The sequence below is a fragment of the Bos javanicus genome, chromosome 6, assembly GCF_032452875.1.
Source record: "Bos javanicus breed banteng chromosome 6, ARS-OSU_banteng_1.0, whole genome shotgun sequence".
NCBI classification, from domain to species: Eukaryota; Metazoa; Chordata; class Mammalia; order Artiodactyla; family Bovidae; genus Bos; species Bos javanicus.
In genome coordinates, this window is record NC_083873.1 from 90629552 (window position 1) to 90652116 (window position 22565).

The window sequence follows — 22565 nt, forward strand, 5'->3', positions numbered from 1 at the left end:
CCCCCAGGCCAAAAGCTACACTCAGAGAAGCAGCGCCGCTCTAGCCCACCCCGTCCCGGCGGCAGCAGCCTCCGGAGCCAAGATGGCGGCCGGGCACGTGACCCGGGGCAGCCGGATTTCCGGCGCCCGGGACCACGGGGCGGAAGCGAAAGGAGGCGCAGTCTCCGTTGTCGTCGTTAGTCGCTTCCTTCACCGCTAACGGTAATAATTCTTAGGTTGTCTCCCCTTTTTCCCCCATCGCTACCCGCCCACAGCCTGGGCGCGGTTCGGGGCGAGGAGGACCGCAGCGGCGCGGAGACGTCCGGTGGCCCCTGGAAGGGCCGCTCTCCGGCCGCAGCGACACCTGTGACAGGGCGACCCCTCCCTCTCCCGGCAGCTGCCGTAGCCTCGAGAAAGGGGCGGAGCTCTTGGCCTGGCCTCCCGGCTGGGAGCGAATCCTAGCGCGCGCGCGGCGACGGCCGAGTAGCCAGGCGCTCGTCAGCGACCCTAACGCCTTTTTGTCCCTTTCTTCATTACTTTCTCATCATTCCTTCAGTAGTATATTAACATTTACTATGTGCCAGTCACCAGCTACGCCATGGGAACGAAAGTGACCAAAAACGGTTCTGGGAACTCAGACTGGTGAAGGAGAAAGAGAGTCCACAGACACCCTGAAATAAATGTAGGTTTACAGCTTGAAGAAGTGCTAGAAGTGGAAGTGTGTGTTCCAAGAGAGCTAGTAGTAGAGGGAATCTGACTTAATCGGGTGTCAAGGAAGGTTTCCCTGAGGAAGAAACGCTTGAGCTGAGAGCTCAGAATGAGCAATCTAGGAGGCATCAGTGTGCCAGGATCTGGTGACAGAGGGAACACATGCCTGTAAGAAGTAGTGGGAGGGAAATGTACCCACCCCCCCCCTGAAACTGACATAAGGCCTAGCTGAATATGACCTGCCTTGTTAAAGAGTCAAACCCCTAGAAAATTTTATGAGCAGAGCTGCGGGTTTTGAAAGAAAATATTTGCCTTTGGCTTTCTAACCTCATGTAATGTTACGTGGAACGTACTGGGAAAGGTAAATATGTACGCCTTAGCTTTGAGGTTACTGACGCTTGCCCCCTTAATTTTCTTTCAGTTCTCGTGTGAGTTGCTGAAACCATGGTGAAATGTTGCTCGGCCGTTGGATGTGCCTCTCGCTGTTTACCAAATTCCAAGTTAAAAGGACTGACATTTCACGTGTAAGAGTCTGCTGTAGTTAAGCCAAGTACTCTTTGACTGTTAAAAGAAGCAAAAGACAGGTCTACTTAAATCTTCATTTTGCAGCCACTTGCTTTACCCCTGAGCTATACCCCCTAGATCTTTGATTTTGAACTTTAGGTCTCAACTTCTTTTTTAATAACCTTTTTAATTGAATTTGAAGTGACAATAATAATTTTACATTTTTATAATTAGTTCAGAAGCTTAAGATACCTGCAAAGGTATCACAGATTAACAAAAATATCATCAAACCTTTTTGCTAATATTACTATTTTGCATTTTAACATACCTTCAAAGAAATTGTGTTGTTTACATGTAGTTTACAATCCAAATCAAGAATCTCTGCCAGATATATTCTGTCCTTTAAAAATAAATCAGGCTTATGTTTATGTTGATGTTTAAAAATAGATTAAGCTTATGTTACAGAGAAAAGGGTATAAATTACAACTTCAGACCAAGTTTAGCTGTACTGCAGATAAATCACTTCAGTTCAGTTCAGTCGCTGAGTCATGTCCGACTCTCTGCGACCCCATGAACCGCAGCACACCAGGCCTCCCCCAGCTCCCGGAGTTTACTCAAACTCATCTCCATCGAGTCAGTGACGCCATCCAGCCATCTCATCCTCTGTAGTCCCCTTCTCCTACTTGCCACCGATCCCTCCCAGCATCAGAGTCTTTTCCAATGAGTCAACTCTTCGCATGAGGTGGCCAAAGTACTGGAGTTTCAGCTTTAGCATCAGTCCTTCCAATGAACACCCAGGACTGATCTCCTTCAGAATGGACTGGTTGGATCTCCTTGCAGTCCAAGGGACTCTCAAGAGTCTTCTCCAACATCACAGTTCAAAAGCATCGATTCTTAGGTGCTCAGCTTTCTTCACAGTCCAACTCTTACATCCATACATGACCTCTGGAAAAACCTTGACTAGACGGACCTTTGTTGGCAAAGTAATGTCTCTGCTTTTCAATATGCTATCTAGATTGGTCATAACTTTCCTTTCAAGAAGTAAGCATCTTTTAATTTCATGGCTGAAATCACCATCTGCAGTGATTTTGGAGCCCCAAAAAATAAAGTCTGACACTGTTTCCCCATCTATTTCCCATGAAGTGATGGGACCAGATGCCATGATCTTTGTTTTCTGAATGTTGAGCTTTAAGCCAACTTTTTCACTCTCCTCTTTCATCTTTCATCAAGAGGCTTTTTAGTTCCTCTTCACTTTCTGCCATAAGGGTGGTGTCATCTGCATATCTGAGGTTATTGATATTTCTCCCGGCAATCTTGATTCCAGCTTGTGCTTCTTCCAGCCCAGCGTTTCTCATGATGTACTCTGCATGTAAGTTAAATAAACAGGGTGACAATATACAACCTTGATGTACTCCTTTTCCTATTTGGAACCAGTCTGTTGTTCCATGTCCAGTTCTAACTGTTGCTTCCTGACCTGCATATAGGTTTCTCAAGAGCCAGGTCAGGTGCTGTGGTATTCCCATCTCTTTCAGAATCTTCTACAGTTTATTGTGATCCACACAGTCAAAGGCTTTGGCATAATCAATAAAGCAGAAATAGATGTTTTTCTGAACTCCCTTGCTTTTTCCATGATCCAGCGGATGTTGGCAATTTGATATCTGGTTCCTCTGCCTTTTCTTTTTTTTGCATATAGACATTGTATTTATTTTTTTATTTTTTTTTTAAATTTAAATGTATTTATTTTAATTAGAGGCTAGTTACTTTACAATATGGTATTGGTTTTGCCATACATCAACATGAATCCACCACGGATGTACACGTGTTCCCAATCCTGAACCCCCTCCCACCTCCCTTCCCATACCATCCCTCTGGGTCATCCCAGTGCACCAGCCCCAAGCATCCTGTATCCTGCATCGAACCTGGACTGGCGATTTGTTTCTTTTATGATATTATACATGTTTCAGTGCCATTCTCCCAAATTATCCCACCCTCGCCCTCTCCCACAGAGTCCAAAAGACTGTGCTATACATCTGTGGCTCTTTTGCTGTGTCACATACAGGGTTATCATTACCATCTTTCTAAATTCCATATATATGTGTTAGTATACTGTATTGGTGTTTTTCTTTCTGGCTTACTTCACTCTGTATAATAGGCTCCAGTTTCATCCACCTCATTAGAACTGATTCAAATGTATTCTTTTTAATGGCTGAGTAATACTCCATTGTGTATATGTACAACAGCTTTCTTACCCATTCATCTGCTGATAGATATCTAGGTTGCTACCATGTCCTGGCCATTATAAACAGTGCTGCGATGAACATTTGGGTACACGTGTCTCTTTCAATTCTGGTTTCCTTGGTGTGTATGCCCAGCAGTGGGATTGCTGGGTTGTATGGTGGTTCTATTTCCAGTTTTATAAGAAATCGCCACACTGTTCTCCATAGTGGCTGTACTAGTTTGCATTCCCACCAGCGGTGTAAGAGGATTCCCTTTTCTTCACATCCTCTCCAGCATTTATTGCTTGTAGACTTTTGGATTGCAGCCATTCTGACTGGCGTGAAATGGTACCTCATTGTGGTTTTGATTTGCATTTCTCTGATAATGAGTGATGTTGAGCATCTTTTCATGTGTTTGTTAGCCATCTGTATGTCTTCTTGGGAGAAATGTCTGTTTAGTTCTTTGGCCCATTTTTTGATTGGGTCGTTTATTTTTCTGGAATTGAGCTGCAGGAGTTGCTTGTATATTTTTGAGATTAGTTGTTTGTCAGTTGCTTCATTTGCTATTATTTTCTCCCATTCTGAAGGCTGTCTTTTCACCTTGCTTATAGTTTCTTTTGTTGTGCAGAAGCTTTTAATTTAAATTAGATCCCATTTATTTATTTTTGCTTTTATTTCCAATATTCTGGGAGGTGGGTCATAGAGGATCCTGCTGTGATTTATGTCAAGAGTGTTTTGCCTATGTTCTCCTTTAGGAGTTTTATAGTTTCTGGTCTGACGTTTAGATCTTTAATCCATTTTGAGTTTATTTTTGTGTATGCTGTTAGAAAGTCTTCTAGTTTCATTCTTTTATACTGAAGTGGTTGACCAGTTTTCCCAGCACCACTTGTTAAAGAGATTGTCTTTTCTCCATTGTATATTATTGTCTCCTTTGTCAAAGATAAGGTGTCCATAGGTGCATGGGTTTATCTCTGGGCTTTCTATTTTGTTCCATTGATCTATATTTCTGTCTTTGTTCTAGTACCATACTCTCTTGATGACTGTGGCTTTGTAGTAGAGCCTGAAGTCAGGCAGGTTGATTCCTCCAGTTCCATTCTTCTTTCTCAAGATTGCTTTGGCTGTTCGAGGTTTTTTGTATTTCCATACAAGTTGTGAAATTATTTGTTCTAGCTCTGTGAAAAATACCGTTGGTAGCTTGATAGGGATTGCATTGAATCTATAGATTGCTTTGAGTAGTATACTCATTTTCACTATATTGATTCTTCCGATCCATGAACATGGTATATTTCTTCATCTATTAGTGTCCTCTTTGATTTCTTTCATCAGTGTTTTATAGTTTTCTATATATAGGTCTTTAGTTTCTTTAGGTAGATATATTCCTAAGTATTTTATTCTTTTTGTTGCAATGGTGAGTGGGATTGTTTCCTTAATTTCTCTTTCTGTTTTCTCATTATTAGTGTATAGGAATGCAAGGGATTTCTGTGTGTTAATTTTGTATCCTGCAACATTACTATATTCATTGATTAGCTCTAGTAATTTTCTGGTGGAGTCTTTAGGGTTTTCTATTGTAGAGGATCATGTCATCTGCAAACAGTGAGAGTTTTACTTCTTCCTTTCCAATCTGGATTCCTTTTATTTCTTTTTCTGCTCTTACTTCTGTGGCCAAAACTTCCAAAACTATGTTGAATAGTAGTGGTGAAAGTGGGCACCCTTGCCTTGTTCCTGACTTTAGGGGAAATGCTTTCAATTTTTCACCATTGAGGATAATGTTTGCTGTGGGTTTGTCATATATATCTATTATTATGTTGAGGTATGTTCCTTCTATTCCTGCTTTATGGAGTGTTTTTATCATAAATGGATGTTGAATTTTGTCAAAGGCTTTCTCTGCATCTATTGAGATAATCACATGGCTTTTATTTTTCAATTTGTTAATGTGGTATATTACATTGATTGATTTGCAGATATTGAAGAATCCTTGCATCCCTGGGATAAAGCCCACTTGGTCATGGTGTATGATCTTTTTAATGTGTTGTTGGATTCTGACTGCTAGAATTTTGTTAAGAATTTTTGCATCTATGTTCATCAGTGATATTGGCCTGTAGTTTTCTTTTTTTGTGGCATCTTTGTCAGGTTTTGGTATTAGGGTGATGGTGGCCTCATAGAATGAGTTTGGAAGTTGACCTTCCTCTGCAATTTTCTGGAAGAGTTTGAGTAGGATAGGTGTTAGCTCTTCTCTAAATTTTTGGTAGAATTCAGCTGTGAAGCCGTCTGGACCTGGGCTTTTGTTTGCTGGAAGATTTCTGATTACAGTTTCAATTTCCGTGCTTGTGATGGGTCTGTTAAGATTTTCTATTTCTTCCTGGTTCAGTTTTGGAAAGTTGTACTTTTCTAAGAATTTGTCCATTTCTTCCACGTTGTCCATTTTACTGGCATATAATTGCTGATAGTAGTCTCTTATGATCCTTTGTATTTGTGTGTTGTCTGTTGTGATCTCTCCCATTTTCATTTCTAATTTTATTGATTTGGTTTTCTCCCTTTGTTTCTTAATGAGTCTGACTAATGGTTTGTCAATTTTATTTATTCTTTCAAAGAACCAGCTTTTGGCTTTGTTGATTTTTGCTATGGTCTCCTTTGTTTCTTTTGCATTTATTTCTGCCCTAATTTTTAAGATTTCTTTCTTTCTACTCACCCTGGGGTTCTTCATTTCTTCCTTTTCTAGTTGCTTTAGGTGTAGAGTTAGATTATTTATTGGACTTTTTTCTTGTTTCTTGAGGTATGCCTGTATTGCTATGAACTTTCCCCTTAGCACTGCTTTTACAGTGTCCCATAGGTTTTGGGTTGTTGTGTTTTAATTTTCATTCGTTTCTATGCATATTTTGATTTCTTTTTTGATTTCTTCTGAGATTTGTTGGTTATTCAGCACCTTGTTGTTCAGCCTCCATATGTTGGAATTTTTAATAGTTTTTCTTCTGTAATTGAGATCTAATCTTACTGCATTGTGGTCAGAAAAGATGCTTGGAATGATTTCAATTTTTTTGAATTTACCAAGGTTAGATTTATGGCCCAGGATGTGATCTATCCTGGAAAAGGTTCCGTGTGCACTTGAGAAAAAGGTGAAATTCATTGTTTTGGAGTGAAATGTCCTATAGATATCAATTAGGTCTAACTGGTCTATTGTATCAGTTAAAGTTTGTGTTTCTTTGTTAATTTTCTGTTTAGTTGATGTATCCATAGGTGTGAGTGGGGTATTAAAGTCTCCCACTATTATTGTGTTATTGTTAATTTCCCCTTTCATACTTGTTAGCATTTGTCTTACATATTGTGTTGCTCCTATATTGGGTGCATATATATTTATAATTCTTATATCTTCTTCTTGGATTGATCCTTTGATCATTATATAGTGTCCTTCTTTGTCTCTTTTCACAGCCTTTGTTTTAAAGTCTATTTTATCTGATACAAGTATTGCTACTCCTGCTTTCTTTTGATCTCTATTTGCATGGAATATCTTTTTCCAGCCCTTCACTTTCAGTCTGTATGTGTACCCTGTTTTGAGGTGGGTCTCATGTAGACAACATATATAGGGGTCTTGTTTTTGTATCCATTCAGCCAGTCTTTGTCTTTTGGTTGGGGCATTCAACCCATTTACGTTTAAGGTAATTATTGATAAGTATGATCCCGTTGCCATTTATTTTATTGTTTTGGGTTCGAGTTTATACACCGTTTTTGTGTCTCCTGTCTAAAGAATATCCTTTAGAATTTGTTGGAGAGCTGGTTTGGTGGTGCTGAATTCTCTCAGCTTTTGCTTGTCTGTAAAAATTTTGATTTCTCCTTCATATTTGAATGAGATCCTTGCTGGAAACAGTAATCTGGGCTGTCGGTTATTTTCTTTCATCACTTTACATATGTTTTGCCATTCCCTCCTGGCCTGAAGAGTTTCTATTGAAAGATCAGCTGTTATCTTTATGGGAATCCCCTTGTGTGTTATTTGTTGTTTTTCCCTTGCTGCTTTTAATATTTGTTCTTTGTGTTTGATCTTTGTTAATTTGATTAATATGTGTCTTGGGGTGTTTCACCTTGGGTTTATCCTGTTTGGGACTCTCTGGGTTTCTTGGACTTGGGTGATTATTTCCTTCCCCATTTTAGAGAAGTTCTCAACTATTATCTCCTCAAGTATTTTCTCATGGTCTTTCTTCTTGTCTTCTTCTGGTATTCCTATGATTTGAATGTTGGAGTGTTTAATATTGTCCTGGAGGTCTCTGAGATTGTCCTCATTTCTTTTAATTCGTTTTTCTTTTTCCTCTCTGATTCATTTATTTCTACCATTCTATCTTCTACTTCACTAATCCTATCTTCTGCCTCCGTTATTCTACTATTTGTTGCCTCCAGAGTGTTTTTTTATCTCATTTATTGCATTATTCATTATATATTGGCTCTTTTTTATTTCTTCTAGGTCCTTGTTAAACCTTTCTTGCATTTTCTCAATCCTTGTCTCCAGGCTATTTATCTGTGATTCCATTTTTATTTCAAGATTTTGGATCATTTTCACTATAATTATTCAGAATTCTTTATCAGGTAGATTCCCTATCTCTTCCTCTTTTGTTTGGTTTGGTGGGCATTTATCCTGTTCCTTTACCTGCTGGGTATTCCTCTGTCTCTTCATCTTGTTTATATTGCTGAGTTTGGGGTGGCCTTTCTGTATTCTGGCAGTTTGTGGAGTTCTCTTTATTATGGAGTTTCCTCGCTGTGGGTGAGGTTGTACTGGTGGCTTGTCAAGGTTTCTTGGTTAGGGAAGTTTGTGTCAGTGTTCTGGTGGGTGGAGCTGGAATTCTCTCTGGAGTGCAATGAAGTGTCTAGTAATGAGTTATGAGATGTCAGTGGTTTTGGAGTAACTTTGGGCAGCCTGTATATTGAAGCTCAGGGCTGTGTTCCTGTGTTGCTGGAGAATTTGCTCTGGAACTTGTTGGCCCTTGGGTGGTGCTTGGTTTCAGTGTAGGTATGGAGGCATTTGATGAGCTCCTATTGATTAATGTTCGCTGGAGTCAGGAGTTCTCTGATGTTCTCAGGATTTGGACTTAAGCCTCCTGCTTCTGGTTTTTAGTCTTATTTTTACAGTAGGCTCAAGACTTCTATACAGCACCATTGATAAAACATCTAGGTTAAAGATGAAAAGTTTCTCCACAGTGAGGGACACCCAGAGAGGTTCACAGAGTTACATGGAGAAGAAGGAGGGAGTTAGAGGTGACCCAAATGAGATGAGGTGGAATCAAAAGAGGAGAGAGCAAGCTAGCCAGTAATCACTTCCTTATGTGCGCTCCACAGTCTGGACCGCTCAGAGATATTCATGGAGTTACACAGAGAAAAGAAGAGGGAGGAAGGAGACAGAGGTGGCCAGGAGGATAAAAGGGGGAATGAAAAGGAGAGAGACAGATCCAGCCAGTGATCAGTTCCTTAAGTGTTTTCCACCTTCTGGAACACACAGAGGTTCTGAGAGTTGGGTAGAACAGAGAAGGGGGAGGGAAGAGACAGAGGCGACCTGGTAGAGAAAAAGGAGAGTCCAAAGGGGGAGAGAGCAGTCAAGCCAGTAATCTCACTCCCAAGTAAAAATGGGTACTGAAGATTGGGTTCTTAAAGGTACAAAATTGATAACAAATACCAAAAAGCAAAGATTAAAATTCTAGAGTAGAGGTTGGATTTTCAAAAATACAATATTAAAGAAAAGAAGAAGAAGGAAAAAAAAATAAAAGTCACAAAAATTATTTTAAAAATATATATATATGGTTTGCTTTAAAAAAAGTCTTTTTTTAAAAAACTAATAGTAGGTTATAAAAATGAAAATTAAAGGAGTAATAGAGGACTTAAAATTTTTTTAAGTTAAAAAGAAAAAAGAATGATAGTAAAAATAGTAAAAATATATCTAGGACTTTCTCTGGTGGTGTTGTGGGCAGTGTGGGGTCAGTTCATTTTTGGATAGTTCCTTGGTCCAGCTTTTGTTTCTCAAGATCTAGGCCCCTTCCTATGTAGTCGGTACTAACTACAGGATTTTAATCTGTTGCACTGTCATTTCCAAGGCGGTTCCCTCGGTGCCAGGGTCCAGCCCCGGCTGATCCAGGGTATTCGAAGGAGAGATGGCTTCGGCGACCTATTTATTTATTTATTTATCAAAGATATAAAGAGTAATAGAATGAGGATAGCTCAGTAGGAAAATTCAGTGGAGAAAAGAAGCTGAGTAGCTTGGTTTACGCAGAAAATCAGTATAACCCGTGACACCAGGTTAGCTCTGACCACGGAGGCCGCAGGCACCCTCTCGAATAGCGGAAGGTGCCCCACCTTAGACACCTTCTCGAGTGGGTCTTAGAAGCCCAGGCAAATAAATGGTCACAGAGGACCTCCGCGCTCCAGATGGAGACTCAGCTGGAAATTGAGGAGAAAATGACATGGGGAGACCAAGCTTTGGTGAGCAAGGCCCGTAGCTTTATTTCCAACAGGGGTTTTTATACCCTAAGTTACACATAGAGGATAATAGGGGATGCAAAGTCAGCAGTCTCTGATCCTTATCAAAAACCAGTGTTTCTTTCCTGCAAATTTATCGTATACAAATGGTTTAGGTGATTTACATCATCTTCTGGCCAGAAGGCCTATTAACATTTTATGACTCTTGACAAAGACTTATTTTCTCTAAGAGTAATTATTTTAAGGTTTGGCGCCATCTTCCGAAGGTGTTAGATAAAATTGCATTCCTGTAGGGTGGATGTGTAATGGGTTTACAACAAAGGAAAGAATTTATTACCTTAAGGGTCTAAAGTTACTAACACCAAGGCCACTACTTATTTTTTCTACATACCAACTATTAATTAATACATATTCAAGGATACAATACCGGGGATGTGAAAACTTGGCAACAAGCATTGGCTCATCAATGAAATCTTTTACTAGTTTTTATTCTGACAGTTTCTAACTCTCTGAGAGGCTCTAAGCTATTTGAATATCTTAAGCTTCTCGTGCCCCTCGAGGCTGGGAGACTGTAAACAATCGTATGCATAGCTGTAGGAGTCTGGGTAAACTTGTCAGGTGAATTAGAGAGCTATCTGAGGGGTTTGGATTTAAACACTACTAATTGCCCAGGAACTTTATTAATTGGAGCTGTAAGTTAACTCTTTGATAGAGAGAGCGAGATGGTGGTGGGGGACAGCCCCCAGTAAAGTCAGAGGTGAGAGCACAAAGCAATAAAGTAAGCAGACTCTGGTTTTTGGGGGGTAGATGCTCGAGAATATCCGGGGGACTCCTGAGGCTCAATCCCACCTTTGCGTATGCCGAGCCTCCTTCCTCATGACCTTTGTCACGAGTGGAATGCCTCTCGCCGGCTCCCGGCACCTCGGTTTTAGCTTCTTCTGTTTGCTGGTCTCTTCAGTGTCTGATTTCCGCCCTGACACAAGGGGGGCAGTGGTGGACACTTTTTTTTAGGCTCAGTTGTTCAGTCGCGCTGTGGGGAGGGACACTGCAAACAACACTGGCGTGTGCTCACAATGTCTCAGCCACACTGGGCCTGCCCCTGCTCACAGAGCGTGCACCCTGCCTGCCCACACAGCTCAGGCTCTAGGTTGCTCTGCCCGGAACCATCCGAGGCCGGCCCTGGGCTGCATGCACCTCCCAGGGCTAAGCCTCTCAGGTTCAGGCACTCGGGTAGTCCTCAGAGGTGCAGACTCCATTGGGCCTGCGTTTTGTGCCCTTCCCAGCTCCAAGCAGCTCGGGTGATGAGGTGTTTGGCGAGCGCGGTCACTGCAACTTATCGCCTCTACCATCCCTGCCACTCGGTTTTCTGGGTGTACAACGGGCGCACCTTCTCAGGCGGATAATGACTGTCCAAAACCCCAAGAAGTCTTAGTTAGCAAAGAAGCCTACTTGCAGTTTGGTAGATAATGTCTCTCTGGGGCTGCAATTGCCCCCTTCTGGCTCTGGCTGCCTGTCACCGGAGAGGGATGGTCTGTAGCCGGCTAGTTCTGTTCAGTGCTTTGTTCTCTGCATGGGCCTGGCGGTGTCTTAGGGCTTTTCATGTGGTAGCTATCCCACAGTCTGGTTTGCTAGCCCAGATTACTTCGCTCTGATTACCCTCGGGGCATTCAGGCCCGATCCTTACTCTAAGCAATGCAGCCCATGCCTCCCTGCCCAGCCCCTGCTTGCTAGTGGCGGGTGCAGGTGTCTGGGCTGCTTCTCCGCTGGGGGAGTTACCGTTGGGCTCGTAATCTGTGGGTTTTAATTATGTACTTATTTTTCCTCCCTATTATGTTGCCCTCTGTGCTTCCAAGGCAAGCCACAGACTTTGGCAGTGAGAGTGTTTCCTGGTGTTTGGAAACTTCTCTCTTTTTAAGACTCCCTTCCTGGGATGGAGCTCCATCCCTACCTCTTTTGTCTCTTTTTTTGTCTTTTATATGTTTCCTACCTCCTTTCGAAGACAATGGGCTGCTTTTCTGGGTGCTTGATGTCCTCTTCCGGCATTCAGAAGTTGTTATGTGGAATTTACTCGGCGTTTAAATGTTCTTTTGATGAATTCGTGGGCGAGAAAGTGGTCTCCCCATCCTATTGCTCCGCCGTCTTAGGACAGCCCCCTCCTCTGCCTTTTCTAAAACCAGCTTGAACATCTGGAAGTTCACAGTTCACATATTGCTGAAGCCTGGCTTGGAGAATTTTGAGCGTTACTTTACTAACATGTGAGATGAGTGCAATTGTGCAGTAGTTTGAGCATTCTTTGGCATTGCCTTTCTTTGGGATTGGAATGACAACGGACCTTTTCCAGTCCTGTGGCCACTGCTGAGTTTTCCAAATTTGCCGGCATATTGAGTGCAGTACTTTTCACAGCATCATCTTTCAGGATTTGAAATAGCTCAACTGGAATTCCATCACCTCCACTAGCTTTGTTCGTAGTGATGCTTTCTAAGGCCCACTTGACTTCACATTCCAGGATGTCTGGCTCTAGGTCAGTGATCACACCATTGTGATTATCTTGGTCGTGAAGATCTTTTTTGTACAGTTCTGTGTGTTCTTGCCACCTCTTCTTAATATCTTCTGCTTCTGTTAGGTCCATACCATTTCTGTCCTTTATCGAGCCCATCTTTGCATGAAGTGTTCCCTTGGTATCTCTGATTTTCTTGAAGAGATCTCTAGCCTTTCCCATTCTGTTGTTTTCCTCTATTTCTTTGCATTGATCACTGAGGAAGGCTTTCTTATCTCTCCTTGCTATTCTTTGGATCTGTGCATTCAGATGCTTATATCTTTCCTTTTCTCCTTTGCTTTTTGCTTCTCTTCTTTTCAAAGCTATTTGTAAGGCCTCCCCAGATAAATCAAGATGGTCCTAATTTAGTATTTTAGTCATTCTTCTGACAGCATAGGAAAGAAGGAGCAATAAAGTTTAATAATTATTCATTTGCTGAAGTTTTATTTTGTTGCTTTTGTGCCAGGTACTGTGCTATGTGCCAGAGAAAGATCTCCCAGCTACTTTGCTAAGTATAAGGAAATAAAAAATGAACATGTGTACCCCACTTTATTCCAAAAAAGACTTGAACCAGCTTGGAAAATTGGAAAAGATATGGCTATTAACCTCCAGATCTCAAAATGGTTCTCATCTCCAAAATTCCAAATTCCGCAGGTGTTCTCTGCATTCATTCACCAAGCATTTACACCCTTGTTTTGTATTAAATGTTGTACTAAACAACTTTTTGATGTTGATAGAACATTGGAACTACAAGTGTCTCTGTTCATCTGGGATAAATTCATCAGATAGGAAAAGGCCCAAGTGATATTCTTCATCATCTATAGATGAAGAAAAACCTTCAGTTGTGAATTTTACTCTAAGGTATTAAATGTCTTTGGAAGCTTTTCTTCTTTATAATATGAGAAAGAATTAAATGAGGGCTATTTGCCTGCAGCATGTTTGGTACAAAAATCTGAGTATTAAAACTGAAAGTTATAAAACCATAAATTGCAGTGGTTTCCTAAATATTCCAGTTTCAAGAGTAATAACAAACCAGTTAAAGAATCAATTTAGGCACAGCCTTTTAATTCAAGTATATGTGTTAAATTAAACATCAATACTTTATGTATTTTTTTTCTAGATTCCCTACAGATGAAAACATCAAAAGAAAATGGGTATTAGCAATGAAAAGACTTGACGTGAATGCTGCAGGCATTTGGGAGCCTAAAAAAGGAGATGTGTTGTGTTCAAGACACTTTAAGAAGACAGATTTTGACAGAAGTACTCCAAATATTAAACTGAAACCTGGAGTCGTACCTTCTATTTTTGATTCCGTATCTCACTCACAGGTTTGTTTATCAGATGCTGCTTAACCATCATTACTCACTTTTTAGGGACTATTTAAGAACCTTCACACACTTGCTACCATTTTTTACTATTTGCTTATTGATTTGAAAACCATTCTTTAAGTTTTTTTAGATTTGTAAACTGTGTAAGCTTTTCTAAAGAGTAGTAAGAGTGTTTTACCAGTAGCCCCTCAGAAATGTTAATATCTGTACCTTACTAAGGTTTGGTGAAGCAAACTTGAGTTAGTATAGCTCAAGATTTGGGTCTAAAAATTGGAGGAATGTTAGAGTTGAACTGAAGTTCCAAGCTGGCAGGGCGCCTCACACTGGAGCAAAAGTCAAGAGCAGAGCCGCAACAGACACAAAGTATACTTTGAGAGCCACATATTCACACTTAAAGCCTGAGTAGAACTGGAAGGTAGAAAACCAAAAGATGAGAAGGAAAGAAGAGGTCAAAAACAAGAAGATAAAAGGATTGTTTAAGGAAACTCTAGTTGTATTCTGTGGCTTTTCTCAATGATTTTAGTGCCATGGATGAGCTGCTTCACCCTCAGTATCTCTCTTGACTTCATATACCTGAACGCGTACTCACTTTCAGAAACTCTAGAGATTGACTGATTCCAATGTGGAAAATTCAGGGAGGGCCTGTGGTTCCCATACCAATAGGAATGAACCTCTATTGAAAGGTATCTCCTTCCTGACAGCTGAAAACAGGAAGTAGTTCAGAAGATCTACTCCCATAGGGGTCTTGGTCACATTTGCAGATGTTCGTACCTCAGTACTTGAGTTATATAGTGGAAACTGACTCAGTTTCTTCCATGTTAATAAATGTACAGTATCTTCTGCAATTTGCTCTAAAGGATTTGTTTCCTATACCATGGTGTCATCTATAGTCTTAAGCGAACCTTAAAAAATATGGACATAATAAGTCAAATAAGCAATAAATTACTAACTTCCAAAAGTTATTTCCTAATAACAAGGAAATCACAGAATCCAGAAGTAACACTGTTAACACTCTATGTGGATCTTTTCTGTCATTTTTATGTGTATGTTTGTATATAAATACATCTCTATTTATAATTCTTACAGAATACGATTATACTGTATATCCTTTTTATTTGCTTTGCTCTTTTTTTAACATTCATACAGTGCTTACTGGGTGCCAGGCAGTAATCTAAGCACTTTACATATATTTTGACTCTTTTAGTCCCCTAAACTACCATAAGAGTTAAATAATCTTATTCTCATTTGACCACTTGAGAAAATTTAGACCCAGAAAACTAGAATACATTCCCCAAGTCACACTGCTGTTAAATGGCAGAGGCTGGATTTAAACCCAGGTATTTTAGCTCCAAAGTTCACTCTTAACTATTATAATATTTTCCATGATGTTAAATATTTTTATATAACAATGGCTTTCAAATTTAGTCTACCTAAATATTATCCAGGGAGCTTGGCTTAAAATGCAGAATCCTAACCAGCTCTCCCAAAATATTTGATTCAGCAAGTTTGCTTTGGAGTCTAGGATCTGCATTTTTTGATAGGTACCCTGCATGATTGTGTTGCAGCTCAATGGATCACATTTTTAAGAGAAACCTATATGGAACATCAATTTTTTTTTTTAACTAAACTTTATACTGAAGTCAACATCAGTTCAGTTCAGTTCAGTTCAGTCACTCAGTTGTGTCCGACTCTTTGCAACCCCATGAAAAGCAGCACGCCAGGCCTCCCTGTCCATCACCAACTCCTGGAGTTCACTCAGACTCATGTCCATCGAGTCAGTGATGCCATCCAGCCATCTCATCCTCTGTCGTCCCCTTCTCCTCCTGCCCCCAACCCCTCCCAGCATCAGAGTCTTTTCCAATGAGTCAGCTCTTCGCATGAGGTGCCCAAAGTACTGGAGTTTCAGCTTTAGCGTCATTGCTTCCAAAGAAATCCCAGGGCTGATCTCCTTCAGAATGGACTGGTTGGAAAAAAAAAAAAAAAAAGAATGGACTGGTTGGATCTCCTTGCAGTCCAAGGGACTCTCAAGAGTCTTCTCCAACACCACAGTTCAAAAGCATCAAACAAATGCACACATCATAAGTGTATAGACCACTGGACTTTCACAAAGTGAATACACTCATGTAACTCCTCTCAGACCAAGACGGAGAAAGTTATCAATGCCCCAGAAGCTTCCCTCATGCTCTTTCCCAGTCCCTACACCCTCGAAAGTACCACTATCCTGACTTTTATTGCTGTCAGTTATTGTAAATGGAGTCATATAGTACATACTCTGTTCTGTGGCTGCTTTCACTCAACATCTTGCTCTTGTGATTCATCCACATTGCAGCATGTGGTACTTACTAGTCCATGTATTTTCTTTGCACTATAATATTCTATTGTATTTGTTGTTGTTCAGTGCTAAGTAATGTCCAACTTTATGTGACCTCATGAACTTCAGTGCACCAGGCCTCCCTGTCCTCACCATTTCCCAGAGTTTGCTCAAACTCATGTCCATTGAGTTGGTGATGCCATCCAGTCATCTCATCTTTTGCTGCTCCCTTCTCCTCCTACCCTCAATCTTTCCCAGCATCGGGGTCTTTTCCAGTGAGTCAGCTCTTCACATCAAGTGGCCAAAGTTTTGGAACTTCAGCTTCAGCATCAATCCTTCCAATGAATATTCAGGGTTGATTTCCTTTAGGATTGACTAGTTTGATCTCCTTGCAGTCCAAGAGACTCTCAAGAGTCTTCTCTAGCACCACATTTCAAAAACATCAGTTCTTCAGCACATTGTATAAATAAACTATAATTTCTATTCTACTGTTGATGAACATTTGGATTTTCACTTTGGAGCTATTATGAATGGTGTAACTACAAACATTTTTGTCCATGCTTTTTGATACACTTAAATGTACACATTTCTACAGAATATATGTATATTTATGTTAGAAGTGGAATTGCTGGATCCTAGGATCAGCTTGAGTAGATATCACCATAGTTTTCCAAAGTGGTTTTACCAACTTATACCCCTACCATCAGCTTATAAGAGTTCCTATGATTCTATATCCTTTCTCATATTTAGTGATATCATCTTTACAGTACATTTTTAATGACCATATAGTGATTGATCCAGTGTATGGACAATAAATACTTTATGTAATCAATCCTTACCGTTGTATATAGATTATCATCTTTCACTGTTTTTAAAAGCATTAGAATGAACATTATTATAGTTAAATCTATGTACATATCCTTATTTCCCCAAACTAATTTCCTGGAAATAAAATAGCTAGACCAAAACTTACACACATTTTTAAGTCTTTTGCTTTTGATACAAGCCTCCCAAAAGCCCGTCGTAAAGTTTGTATCAGTCTACTGCCCTACTAATAGTTATGCATTAAAGTGTCTGTCCATCCTAATCCTCAGTGTAAGTTGTGTTTTTAACCTTTGCTGAAATTGATAGGCATAGATGACATCTTATTGTTTTAATATATCTTTGAATATTAGTGCATTTATGCATTATTTCCTGTGTTCATTAGACAGTTTTACTTCTTCTTTCCTGAATAACTTATTCAAGTCTTCTAGTTTTATCTTTTTCTAAGCTGTTTTATAACAACAATAGATATTGAGGATATGAATCATTTAACTATGTTGCAAAAGAACTATTTTGTTCTTTGTCTTTAGTTCTAATTATGGTGTTGGTTTGTTTTGTGTGAAATACATTTTTTTAAGTAGTCCTATATTTTCTCTTGTGCTGTCTGATTTAAGATTTTATAAATATTTCCCATGTATTTTTCTACTTCCTCATTGTTTTCATTCTTACATGAATTTTCATTATGTAGAAATTCATTGTGATTTACTGTACATAAATGATAAAACTTTTTCATAATTAATTCATTTTTCATGACTTATAGCCTTTCTCCACTTATTTAGAATGCCGTTTTTTATCCTGAAGGCTCTTATCTACATGATCTACTCATATTTTTCTTAAGAGAATAGTCTTCTGACCCAAGGCTAGAACCCATATCTCCTGTGCCTCCTGCTTGGCAGGCAGATCTTTACCGCTGAACCATCTGAGAAGCCAAAAGAATAGTACACTATCTTAAATATTCTTTCCTTGTAGGATATTTTTAATACCTTGTAGGATATACCTTCCCTCATTATCATTCTTTTTTTTAAGGAAAATTCGTGTTTCCAGGTAAACTTTAAAGTTATTTTAGGGAAGTTCCTTTAAAGTAATCTTAGTGAATTTAAACTTTACTGACTGTTAAAAGCAATTTCCACTAAAAAAATATATAATAATTTTACTACAAAAAGTTAAGAAGGTTAAAAATTTACAAAAGGACAGAAATATCTACAATGATTGATTAACAATTAACTATTCTTAACAGGGGAAAAGAGAAAAGCTTCATTATAGGAAAAACTTCACCCTCAAAGCCCTTCCAGTTACAAACCACAATCACAAGCTTGTTGATACTTCCTCGTGTGTTGAAGAATTCCAGTCCCAGTTCATTTTTGTAAGTAAAATTACTGGGCTAAAGTTGATATTTTTAAGATGAACATGCCCTCTCTGTTAGGATTAAGCTTTTTAAAATCTTACTGAAAAATTAGGAGTTCAGGTTTTTGAGATTTTTTTTAATATGTAATAACCAAAAGTAATATTGCTTCCAAGGGCCATTATAATTTATATATACGTATTTAATTCAAAGAATGCTTTCACAAAAATATTTCAACCAGTCAGTTCAGTTTAGTTCAGTTGCTCAGTTGTGTCCGACTCTTTGTGACCCCATGAACTGCAGCACGCCAGTACGCCTGTCCATCACCAACTCCTGGAGTTTGCTCAAATTCATGTCCATCGAGTCAGTGATGCCATCCAACTGTCTCATCCTCTGTCGTCCCCTTCTCCTCCTGCCTTCAGTCTTTGCCAGCATCAGGGTCTTTTCCAGTGAGTCAGTTATTCACATCAGATGGCTAAAGTGTTGGAGCTTCAGCTTCAACATCAGTCCTTCCAGTGAATATCCAGGACTGATTTCCTTTAGGGTTGACTGGTTTGATTTCCTTGCAGTCCAAGGGACTCTCAAGAGTCTTCTCCAACACCACAGTCCTAAAGCATCAATTCTTCGGTGCTTAGCTTTCTTTATGGTTCGATTCTCATATCCATACATGACTACTGGAAAAACCATAGCTTTGACTAGATAGACCTTTGTTAGCAAAATAATGTCAACCAATAAAATACAATAAATAATTCCTCCCTTTAGTTATTGGTATTGTAGGTTCTATGTGGAAATATCTAATTTTAAAAATAGTTATGTCTTTAGGTTTTCTTGAAGGACTATCATACACACACAGTATTGAAGCTTGCATTTATTTATTCATCTGATTGCTTTTTCATGTTAGAATCAGGCCTGGAATCCAGATCTGTTTTACTATCTTAATTACTATAGTTTCATAATAATGCTTAAAATCAGGTAGTGTTTATCAGTGTTAAATCTTCCAACTTTGTTCTTTTTCAAAGTTGTTTTGGATAGTCTTGGTCCTTTGCATTTTTATATGAATTTTAGAATCACTTTCATAAGTTTCTACAAAATTCCTGCTAGAGTTTTGACTGGTATTCTGTTGAATCTACAGATCCATTTGGGAAGAATTGACATCTTAATAGTACTATTTTAAGTCTTCCAGCCCATCACTTCATATATTTAAACTTTTAAATTTTCTTAGCAGGGTTTTGTCATTTTCAGTGTAGTCTTTCGTTTTTTTTTGTCAGGTTTATCCCTAAGTATTTTGTATGTTTGGATGCTATTATAAACGGCATTGTTTTAATTACTGTTAGTATATGGAAATAAATTGACCTTTGTATATGAAACTGTATCTGTCAAACTTGCTAAACTCACATGTTAATTATCAAAGCTTTTTTGTAAAAGCTGTCAGGTTTTCTACAAAGATAATCATGATGTCTGTCATTGCTGCTGCTAAGTCACTTCAGTCATGTCCGACTCTGTGTGACCCCATAGACAGCAGCTCACCAGGCTCTGCCGTCCCTGGGATTCTCCAGGCAAGAACACTGGAGTGGGTTGCCATTTCCTTCTCCAATGCATGAAAGTGAAAAGTGAAAATGAAGTCGCTCAGTCGTGTCCGACTCTTAGCGACCCCATGGACTGCAGCCTACTAGGCTCCTCCGTCCATGGGATTTTCCAGGCAAGAGTACTGGAGTGGGGTGCCATTGCCTTCTGCGATGTCTGTCATTAAAAACAGTTTTAATTCTTCTTTTCCAATGTAAATACCTTCATTTCTTTTTCTTGCTTTATTGCACTACCTTGAACCTCCAAGGGTATGCTGAGTAGAAGTACTGAGAACTGATCTTTATGCTTTGCTCCTGATTTTAGGAGGAAGGCATCAGTCTTTCACCATTGAAGATATTCATATGATGTTAACTGTGGATTTTTCATAATTGCCCTTTATCAGACTGAGGAAGTACCTTTCTATTTTATTCTTTCAGTTTTAGTGAGATATAATCGACAATACATCACTGTATAAGTTTAAAGTGTACAGTAATGATTTAATTTACATTCATCATGAAGTGATCATCACAGTAAGTTTAGATGAACATCTATCATCTCATATAAGCAAAACTAAGAATTAGAAAAAACTTACAATGTGTGAGTTGAAAATTATATTGGAGAGAATTAATGGCATGTTTGAAGGCAGGAGGAAAAGGGGACATCAGAGGATGAGATGGTTTGGATGGCAGTACCAACTCAATGGACATGAATTTGAGTAAACTTTGGGAGTTGGCGATGGACAGGGAGGCCTGGCATGCTGCAGTCCATGGGGTCACAGAGAGTTGGACACAACTGAGTGACTGAACTGAACTGAATGGCATGTTAGATATGTCAGAAGAAAAGATTAGTTAAGGTAAGGATATAGCAATGGGAACTATCCAGAATGGACTACAGAGAGAAAAGGGAATGTTTAAAAAATGAAAAACATGAACAGAGCATCAGTGAGAAGTAGCACAACTTCAGACAGCCCAATATACATGTAATTAGACTCTCCAAAGGAAAAGGAAGAAAAGTTGAAATAGAAAGGAATATTTGAAGAAATCATGGCCATAATTTTTCCAGGTTTGATAAAAACTATAAACCCACAGATAAAAAGCTCAGCAATCCCAAGCACGAGAAACATGAATAAAACTAAACTAGGCTACATCATAATCAAATTATTCAAAACCATTGGAAAAGAAAATTCTTATGTCTTGATAAATTAACCCCTTTATTATTAAGAAATGGCCTTCTTTATCCCTGGTAATATTCTTTGCTCTGAAGTCTACTTTGTCTGATAGTAATATACCCACCGTAGTTATCTGTTATTAGTATTATCCTAGTTGAAACCTTTAGTTTCAACCTATTTGTGTCTTTTTGTTTTAAGGTGTGTTTTTTCTTGGTGGCATGTACTATTGGGTCTTGATTTTTTAAATATAACTTGGTTATTTATAATCACTAATCTTTTCTATATATAATTTCTGCCTTTTATTTGGATTATTTAAACAATAATATAATTATCATATTACTTTATATCAGATTATCTAATGGGATATGGTTTGATTTAAATCTGTCATCATACTTATTTCCTGTTCCATTTAGTCTTTGTTCTCATTTTCTTGTTTTTTTGTCTTCTTTTCAATTAATTAAATTTTTTTATAATTCCATCTTATCTCCTTTTTTTAATTCATTCACCATAACTGTTAGTTGCTTTTGGGTCTATAACATCCATGTTTAACTTACCACAGGCCACATGATAAGTAATATTATTCCACTTAGTGTATAGTATACATATCTTACTATAGTATACTTTTATTTCTCTTCTCCAACCTTTTTGCTACAGCTGTCATACATTTCACTGTACATATGCTATGAACCACACATTACATTGATATTATTTTTGTTTAAGCAGTAAATTATCTTTTAAAAAGATTTAAATAACAAGAAAAAAAGGTATATGCTACCCATGTAGTTGCCACTGCAGGGCTTTTCATTCCTTTGTGTAAATCCATATTTCCATCTGGTATCATTCTGTCTGAAGGACTTAACTTTAATACTCCTTATAGTGCAGCTATGCTGGTGATAAATTCTTTCAGCTTTTATAAAATCATTACTTAGTCTGCTAAATAGTCATTATTTAGTCTGGAAAAACCTGAACAATCATTTAGTCTTCATTTTTGAAAGATATTGACAAATTCTGGGTTGAAAGTTTGGGAGTTTGTTGTTTTTAGTTTTTTTAAGATGTTGCTCCACTATATTCTCATATGCATGCTTGCTAATTAAAAATCTACTATCATTCTTATCTTTCTCCTTTGCTAAAAATTTTTCTTTGCTGCTGCTGCTGCTAAGTCACTTCAGTCGTGTCCAACTCTGTGCGACCCCATAAACGGCAGCCCACCAGGCTCCCCCGTCCCTGGGATTCTCCAGGCAAGAACACTGGAGTGGTTTGCTTTGCTAATGGTTTTAAATAATTTGATTATACCATAGTTTAGCTTTGTTCATGTTTCTTATGCTTGGGATTTATTGTTTCTTTATCTGTGAGTTTATAGTTTTTATCAAACTAGGAAAAATTTCAGTCATGATTTCTTCAAATAGTTCTTTCTTCCTCAACTTTTCTTCCTTTTTCTTTGGGGAGTCTAATTACGTGTATATTGGGCTGTCAGAAGTTGTGCCACCTCTACTCATGCTGTTCATTTTTTTGTATTTTAAATACTCCCTTTTCTCTCTGTAGTCCATTCTGGATAGTTCCTATTGCTGTATCTTCACCTTCACCAATCTTCTGAAATTTCTAATCTGCCATTGCTGCTGCTAAGTCACTTCAGTCATG

General features: G+C 38.8%; 1 protein-coding gene across 6 annotated transcripts in view; it reads left to right on the top strand.

Annotated features, from left to right (window-relative positions):
* Window positions 1-22565, top strand: part of THAP6 (THAP domain containing 6) — a 28482-nt gene that overhangs the window by 687 nt on the left and 5230 nt on the right. Inside the window, exons 1-4 of one of the 6 annotated variants that reach the window (XM_061420486.1) lie at window positions 112-201; window positions 1109-1211; window positions 13514-13721; window positions 18092-18217. In XM_061420486.1, coding sequence (XP_061276470.1) covers window positions 1132-1211; window positions 13514-13721; window positions 18092-18217 — 414 coding nt within the window. In that variant the 5' untranslated portion in view covers window positions 112-201; window positions 1109-1131. Of the gene's footprint in view, window positions 1-111; window positions 202-427; window positions 662-1108; window positions 1212-13130; window positions 13255-13513; window positions 13722-18091; window positions 18218-22565 lie in introns of those variants that run through there. The other 5 variants (XM_061420487.1, XM_061420488.1, XM_061420485.1 and 2 more) reach the window with 5 other exon arrangements.